Source organism: Monodon monoceros, unplaced genomic scaffold (genome assembly GCF_005190385.1).
Source record: "Monodon monoceros isolate NGI ecotype Baffin Bay Population unplaced genomic scaffold, NGI_Narwhal_1 Super_Scaffold_1, whole genome shotgun sequence".
Taxonomy (NCBI): Eukaryota; Metazoa; Chordata; class Mammalia; order Artiodactyla; family Monodontidae; genus Monodon; species Monodon monoceros.
The window spans coordinates 75,211,078-75,220,113 of record NW_021703765.1 but is presented as its reverse complement, the minus strand read 5'-3'; the positions used below and the strand labels follow the sequence as shown (position 1 = coordinate 75,220,113).

At 42.9% G+C, this 9,036-nt stretch overlaps 1 protein-coding gene and 1 non-coding gene across 2 annotated transcripts in view; one reads left to right on the top strand and one right to left on the bottom strand.

The window, feature by feature from the left end:
- The window catches only part of FBXW8 (F-box and WD repeat domain containing 8), a 112,870-nt gene that overhangs the window by 17,621 nt on the left and 86,213 nt on the right, over positions 1-9,036 (bottom strand). Inside the window, exon 8 of the mRNA XM_029222526.1 lies at positions 511-638. Within this exon, the coding sequence (XP_029078359.1) occupies positions 511-638 (128 nt within the window). The remainder of the gene's footprint in view (positions 1-510; positions 639-9,036) is intronic.
- Positions 6,731-6,803, top strand: TRNAV-CAC. The gene has a single exon. It is a non-coding gene; the product is annotated as a tRNA-Val (tRNA).

Genomic DNA, 9,036 nt, shown 5'->3' with positions numbered 1-9,036 from the left:
CTGTTTGCATGAAGTCTCTTTTTCTCCCCCATCACTGGAGGGACGCCACAGTGGTCTGAAACACACTCCTGACGTCGTCTGGCAGCAAACCTATTCTGCTGAATATGATTCATCCCTTAGGTGGTTGTTTTTGTTTTTAATATTAGAAAGTGAGCTTTTAAATGCCAAACAAATTTTACAGCAGGGGGACAAAAGATATTCCAAGTGGTCTCACTGGACCTTCCACCAACTGCGTCCACCAAATGGCCTAAAAGACAACCTTCCCATGGTGTTTCAGAAATGAGGCAGAGACGCAACTCCATCCAACTATTACCTAATACAAGACTTTGTTCTCCAAGTTCACAGGGATGGTATTTATGGGATCAGGGCTGAACTCAGGTGGGCAGAGATGTGAGTGAGAAGTGAGGAGGGTAAGCCGGGGAGGAAATCAGTGAGCTCAGTGGAGGCCAAGCGGCCAGGCCTCAAGAGAAGCTGCCTGTGGCTCTAAGATGTGACTCTACTGACACCTACCTCCTGTCCATGTTGCCACTGACCATGAGATTGGGAGGACTGTCCCGGAGGTTGACACAGGTGAAGTCGCCAAGCGCGTTGCCCAGCTTCGAGAGGCAGCGTTCTGCTTCCAGGCTATACACCAGGATCTGGGGAGGAGGAAAAACACGTGGGTGTGCGTTAGGGGCAGCAGGCCCGCACAAACAATTTCCACCCAGCGTCGCCCCGGGGCACGGTCACAGCACCAGCTCCCATTAGAGAAGAGGCTCTAATACTCCATTTCCTGACCCCTTCCAGGTAATGATAGTATAAGGATGGCTCTTAGAACGACAAAAGGAAACACAAGAGAAAAAATCCAAAGAATTCCAGGCCAAGGTGCAAACAAACTCATAGGACACAAAAAAATGCCAAATGGGGAAATTCGGTATCCCAATTTCTTAACACAGAAAAAGCAGCATGGAAACTAAGGGTCACTGACTGCTTCTGATTAGTTAATGGGGGAGGCTAACAAGAAGTCTGTGTACAGGGTTCTCTCTCTCTTTTCCCACTCTATTTATACCACAGAAGGTAAAAAGAACAAACAGTATAAGCATCCAGGATGATGAAGCTTAACCACTAGATGATTCCTTTAGATTAAACTACAAACCAAAACATAGTCTTATTCCCAAACATTAAAAAAAATTTTTTTTAAATTGAGGTATAACTGATATTCCCCAACATCTCTCTCTTCAGTCACTCTCCACTAGCTAATTATAGTAAGCTCTGTTCCATAAGGTATGGAGGCAAGTAAGAGAGTATCCTTGATCTCTAGACAATGTATTCATTACATTTGAACACTGCCTTTTCTCCAGCAAATGGGGAAACAAGGATGATTCATAAGGAATCTTTCTGAAGATTATTTAAGTCTTTTACTAAAAAGATCTTAGTAATTCAATTAACATTAAGTGCTTGCCATGGGTCAGTAATTGTTGTAAGTACTGAAGACATAGTTAGTCCTTGCACCCAAATTCACTGTTCAAAAGCCTCCTCATTTTACACACACACACACGTGAGCATACATTATATTCTGTTGATCATGTGGTTAAAATTAATCACTGAACTCGAAAGTTTTAATGTTAATATTTTGTAGCGTCTCCTCTCTTAGCCCACACATGAAAATGATGTGCTATTTTTTCTTATTAACCTATACATTTATTTATCAATTATCAGTGTACAGATTCCTATTTTAGTACTGAGAGGTTAATAAATTGACTCCACCTTGAAAACCGTTGATCTCATTGTTGACACATATTTCTAACAATTGAATCTTTGGAAATTCCTAACAGTCAAAACAACACTATAATATTAAGTAAAATTGCTCACGGTATCTGAAAGGAAAGAGCAATTTCAAAATGTAAAATGCCTTCTTTTTTTTTTTTTTTTTTTTTTTTTGCGTTACGCGGGCCTCTCAGCGCTGCGGCCTCTCCGGACGCGCAGGCTCAGCGGCCATGGCTCACGGGCCCAGCCGCTCCGCGGCATGTGGGATCTTCCAGGACCAGGGCACAAACCCGTGTCCCCTGCATCGGCAGGCGGACTCTCAACCACTGCGCCACCAGGGAAGCCCGTAAAATGCCTTCTTAATCCCTAAAGACCATAGAGAACAAGCTAAATTTTATTTTTATTTTCATGCAGTTGAAAATAAAAGTTTCTGAGAAAATTTCAACTGTAAAATATCCAAAATAAGATTCTTCTTCCAAGTATGGACATAGAAATAAATCAAATCTTCTATCTACAGTAAATATCCTAAAAATTACATAAAAATCGGTTCCTGGAGGGAGAAAAAAAAAATACACCAGCAATGTCATGGTCTACCCCGAAAGTAACATTCTGCACTTATGTATCACTATACAGCTTTCAAGAGGGCTTTTGGACTCAATCTCTTCTTCTTTTTAAAATACTTCAACATCTATAGCAGGAAGAAATGTTCCATGATAAGTATAAGAATTAAAATCTGATATTGAGTCTGTTCCTATATCTTTATACTTTTTTTTAGAAGTTCTTTTTTGACAAGGATAGATCATTTCTGAATGAAACAGTGGGATCTAATCCCTCTTCAGAAAGACTGCAAATTCATTGTATAAGTTAGTAGTCAGGAGTCAAGTATTTTCTAAAATGTTTAATAATTCAATGAATCAGAACTATCCAAAGAGTACCTGACCATTACGTTTAGTTAAAGACCGCAGAGATTAGAAAACACATTACCCATCTCAGAGGCGGTTCTTCCCACGTTACGAGTCCCTCAACAACCTTTAGCATCTCTCTCTCCCCTCCGCGCTCTCTCTCTTTTAATCAGGTTGAGCAAATGGGACTTCATTTTATCTGATTGCCACAGACTAGTGAGATTAATTACTCATGCTCACACTCTCCCTCTTGTTAAGACCATGCATTAGACTAATTTCTCTTTATTGCCCTAGTTGGGTGAGTCTCAACCCATGGCCACTTGACTCACTCTCAGAAGTGTATGGATGTGCTGGAAAGAAGGAAAAAACGACCCATAGCTAGAATCTTGGAGAAAATGTTCTGCGCTAATGTGACCGCCAAATCAATAGATGTTGCTGGGGATATTTTTCCTAAGTACCACATGTATATTACAAAAGGGTTTAAACAGTGATAAAGGCGCAAATTTGTATAGAAGTTGGATGTTTCTTTAAGAATTATCTAAAATGACTGAACCATGTTGTATATTTGACAAAGGTAACTGCAGGAGATGCAGTGTGTAGTCTCGGACACTGCAGGGTCTACTCCTTTCTCTTTGGCTTCCAGGGAGATCTAGAGGGCACCTGGTGGAAGCAAGCATTGTTTAAAAAGAACTTTCTGTTTTTTCCTTCTTAGAGATGTTAAGGTATTTTCACAAATCCTAGTCTTAGAATCCTAACTTTCATTTTTGTCAATTATTCAGATTTCTCTGAAATTTCTAAAGAACCTTTGTTTTTTTCTGATTTCAAACATAATATATCTTGTGTAACCTTCTGGATAGCCATCTCTCAGAAATAACCACTTTAACAGTTTAGTGTATACAGTTGTCCCTTGGTATCCATGGGGGTTTACTGCCGGGACCCCCCGGATACCAAAATCTGCCCACGCTCAAGTAAGTCCCTTATATAAAATGGTGTACTATTTGCATATAACCTACATCTTCTCATCTACTTTAAATCATTTCTAGATTACTTACAACACCTAATACAATGTAAATGCTATGTAAACAGTTGCTGGTGCTCAGCAAATTCAAGTTTTGCTTTTTGGAACTTTCTAGAATTTTGGGGGGAATATTTTCGAGCCGAGGTTGGTTGAATCCGTGGATTCGCAACCTGTGGATGTGGAGGGCTATGTACTGCTACACTTTTTCTATACACATGTCTGTCTTGTCTGTTGCACGCACACTCTCTCTCTGTGTATAAAATTATTTTTTCTCTCGATGGGACTGTCGTTCTACAACTTGTTTTTCCTACTAAATAACATAAGAGTTCTTTCCTCGTCAGTACCTATACATAGATCTTGTTCTTTTTAAAGGCTGCATAGAACTTGTCTATAGATATATGATTCCATATTGATGGATATTTGGGTTCTCATTTTTTAGACAAAATAAATAATGCTGTAATTCTTTCCACAGCCAGTAAACAAATGTTTATGACTCTTCTCTGTGCAGCAGGCACTGGAATGAACAGGGAGGGTGGATGATGTGCAGGAGCCTTGGCCGGCTGCCAGCTGGAACAATCCACCTCTTCACCAGCTAGTGCACAGCCACCAACTGTCCTGGTCCGCCATTTGTGGGGCTCGCCTCTCTAAGGAGACCCACCTTACAGCCATGTCCTAGCAGGTGGTGGTGTAACAGTAGGGGCAGCAGTGTAGAGTCAGGATGGAGGTGGTGGCCACAGGCCTGACATCTGGGAAACATCGGCAACGCCCCGGTGCAGGCAGGCCCCGCCCCTTCCAGGTGTGACCCGGACCATTTAGTGTGCCTAGGACTGGCTTTCCAACCAAACCATGAGGAAAGGGATAAGAAATGGCTACTGCCCCTGCACTGGGGTGAGCTCAAGGCAGGCCAACTTCCTCCTTCACCCATTAAGAACTGGATTTAGCAATACAAACATTTCCTAAATCTGGGACTGCTATTAGCCTCATAATGAAACAGGAACCACTGCATACAGAAATAGCTATGAAGAGATTACAGAGCCTTGCAGTCCCAGACTTTTGGCTGTGTGCTAACGACTGAAAAAAGGAATTCCGTTTGTGTTTTCTTTCAGTTTACCAAAATAGTGAGTCTTCCTCACACTCCCATGTGTCATCTGCCAAAGGCATTACACCACCACCAACATCAACCTGAGCAGCGGGCTCACCGCCTCAGGACCCCAGGCACTGCCTTTCCAAAGGGGTGAGGAGTTGTCAGAAGGCTTCCTTACAAGACTATAGCTTTTTAAAGGCGTTGTGAATTAAAGATAATTTGTCTGCCACCATCTAAAAAAAAGAGAAGCGACAGAGAGAGAAAAGGTTAGGAGACGCTGTGCTGGATTTCAGCGAAGTAAAAGATTAAAAAAGGCATGGGGAGGAAGATTTGACTGAAATTCCTGGAGATAACAAAGTCTACCTACTTTCTTTTCTGATCTCTAACAACCCACCTCCATCACTACCACATATATTTTGCCCTTCTGAGGGGGTAAAGTCATGATAAGAAGCCAAATTCTAGAGAGTAAAGGAAATAATCCTCAGGCTCTCTCCTCTTCCATCCCAATTAAGCTTACCGTGTGTTCTCTTTGAGCCCTTAGCAGAGTTTATTCCCTCTTGTCAGCACTGAAGGTATTCACCATCTACGCACCCCATCTGGTGTCCCCAAGGGGCCACCTTGAACTGTACATTTGCTTCCTCCAACTTTTCCCCAGACCCATGGTTCTCAAACACTGGAGGGTAGGAGGGTCACCGAGGAGACTGTGATTTGAGCAAGCCAGCTAAGGCACTGTTACCAAGCGCCATGCCACATGTTGTAAAACACTGTCCTAGACTTAGACTGTAAGTTCCTTGGGGCAGCAATCCTATCATTCATTCCTGTAGCACTGACTAAGGGCCAGCACGTGCCAGGTACTCAGTAAGTGCTTGTAGATTAACCGACTGGTACACATTTATCAGGCAAACCCAGGGCTTACCATGGTCTGGTACATAATAAGTACTCAGATAGTCCTTGTTTTGCTTAACACATTCCCCCATTTCTGGATGCCTAATCTTGCTGCCGGCTTGTACAAAGGAACCACTTCCTTGTACTCAAAACAGAAAGTTCCACAGATCTCCGTCCACAGTCTCCAGATTCCAGAACTCCCAAACTGTATCCAGGCCCAAGGTTCCACCTCTGACAACACAGCACACTATGAATGTCTAGAATGTCTGGGAAACCATCCTGTTTAAAAAACACTGAAGATTCAGTCTAGTAAACATTCCTGTAAACATTCTGTTTAACTCCTACGAAACCCGAGAAAGTCCGAGGAGGCAAAAATGAAGAGAGCACTACAACCCGAAAGGGAAGTAGCACTCACATCAGGGGCTGCTCTGGGGGCGTCTGCCAGCGTCAGAGCCTGGAAAACTGGGGAAATAGGAGGCAAGGTTTCCAGCCAGTGCCAGGTGGAACCAGAACTGATAAGTCTGCCTAAAGCTGGGCCCCTTGGACAGCTATGTACACTCAGCAAAAAGCAAGATAGGAACAAAAATCTATCCACTGGTGAAGAGAGCCTACGTGGCAACTTGCCTGTCTCAGGTTCAGCTCAGGACGGAAAATGTTTGCCCTCGGCCTGCAAGCCTCACGCAGGTTGGGAGTTTGAAGTTACACTACCTGCAAGGCCAAAAGACCCCAGGTCTAGTAATAAAAGTACTTTCATGTTGGTGACATGCTTCCTGGTACCTGGCAGAATCTTCTCAGGAGGAAGATCCTCTCAACCCAGGCCCCACAGGAGATCTACAAATCAAGATCAGCCAAATGTGAGCTCACAATTAAAAAAAAGTTTTTTTCCCAACACAGAAACAGCTCATCATAAGTGAGAGACAGAAAACAGGCTTCCAAGGATATCAGATGTTTATCAGATGAAGAAAAATATGCATGCTGGAAATGTTTACAGAAATAAAAGAGGGTGAGGGGTCAAAAGCAGCAAAACTGATTAAGTAGCTTTGAATAACAAAACAAATAGAATTTCTAGAAATTAAAAAAAAAAATCAGGGGACTTCCCTGGTGGTGCAGTGGATAAGACTCTGCACTCACAATGCAGGGGGCCCTGGTTCGATCCCTGGTCAGGGAACTAGCTCCCACGTGCATGCCGCAACTAAGGAGCGTGCATGCCGCAACTAAGGAGCCCGTGTGCCACAACTAAGGAGCCCACGTGCTGCAACTAAGACCCAGTGCAACCAAAGGAAAAAAAAAATCAATGGATGAGTTAAACGGAGTCCAAGAGAGAATCTGTGAACTGGAAGACAAAGATGAAGAAATTACTCAGGACACAACACAGAGAGATGGAGATGGAAAAGATGAGCGAGTGAGGAAGAGCACAGAAGGGAGAACAAGTTGGTCTAACACACATCTAACCTGAGTTCTAGATAGAAAGAATAGAGAGAATGAGGGGAAATTTCAACAAGGCAATGGCTGAGACTTTCTACAACTGAAAGGAAAGAAGTGCAAGAGAACCCCAAACAGGGAAAATAAAACTAAATCCACACCTAGAGACAGCAGAGTGAAACCACAGAAAATTAAAGACAAGGAAAAACCAGCCAAAAGAAGAGAAAAAGTCCTAAATGGGAATGACAGTTAAACAACTTCTCAGTAATAACAGTGGAAGTCAAACCAATCACCTCTTCAAAGGTCTGAGAGAAAACACCTGTCATCCTGGAATGATAAAGGACTAGTAAAACCACCTTTCAAGAATGAGTATGAAATAAAGATGTTCTGGGATAAAAATACCGAGAGCAGAGAGCACTTGTGGCCAAGAGACCCTCACTACACAATATACTTTTGGAAGATATAAAATCATTCCAGAATAAAAGGTCTGAAATGCTGGCAAGAACAGTGAGAGAAGATTCAGGTAAATGTGCACGAATATATGCAAATGTTGACTATACACAACAACAATGCTGATTTGGGGTTAAATAAATAGAATAAACTCTATCTAGTCATTATTATTCCAAACAGTCAAGTGCCATGCATCAGGGCCAAGTACCAGGAGCACAAAGATGCCAGGTGCACGGGGGACCTCCAGCATCATGGTTTGGAGTGAACAGATACTTTCTTGGATACCTGTATCGTGTTTGGCACAAAGGAAGGACTCAGTATCTATTTGCTGAAAGAATGAATAAGTGCTGCACACCTCTGCCTGTGTCGATTACAGGTGAACGACACACCAGCCTTACATTAAAGATATGCCCCCCCCACGATGAACATATTAAGTCAGTTTGCTTTCCACCAACAGCAGCGTATTTAGCTGGTTCATAAGTGGGAGGTACAGTTTTATTCCATACAGAACTTAAAGTACAAGACTAGTAATGCTCAACTTAAAAAAAAAAAAAAGACAAGAAAAAGACCTCTCAGTCTTTGGGGTAGAATTTACTCATGTAAACGACCCAAGTTGCTCTTCTGACCCAACATAAATATGACCCACAAAAATGTGCTCAAAAATTTTACTACGAAAAATGCAGGGTCTGCATATTGATATTCACATACAAAGCTAAGTGAACAGTCTCTATAAATTCACAGATGAGCTAAGATTGTAAAAAAACGATGAGAAAGACAGTTGGGGAGGGAAGGCGAGCTAGTGAGAAAAGAGTAAATCATACAAAAAACAGCCAATAAAAAAATAAAAAAGCAGTTAATATACATGAATAATGGATGTCTGATTTAAAAGCAGTTTACTCTGATATGATGTAATTTTTGACAATCAGCCAGAGAGACTATTTTGTAAGTCCTTGCCAGAGATAAGTCAGCGCAAGAGGCTTGGTAACGTGGCGTATCTGTGAACATGTGGAAAATGACTTTCACCACCATCCCAAAGGTGACTCTGCTGGCAAACAAAAACTTGCCTCTCAGGTGCTTTTAGCAGCAGCAAACAGCAAGATGCAGAGCCGAAGAAATGGACCCCTGACATGAGCACAGCTCCCTGAAACTCAGCAGCCCCTCAACAGTTTCCATGACATGCTTCTGGCACAGTCCACCCTCAAACGCGGCACAAAGGGAGAAGCAGCCTGAACTGCTTTCATGTTTAAGTTTTAATGAGAGGAACAAGCCCGCGAGGACAGGATATTTCAGGGATGGGACGGTGTTGCTGAGCCTCGCCAGGCACCGGGCAGGCAGGCCCGTGTGCACTCCCCACCACCACGTGCCAATGCACCTGCAACCCCTGCTGTTCCAGGACTGGACTCTGCCCGGGAAGGCACTGCCAATCACTGCAGACTGTGCCAAACATGGGGTTTGTGATGTGGGCAGATGCCTACAAAGGACCAGAGCGAGGCCAAACCAACACCTATTGTGACCTAAGCCTGAAAAGA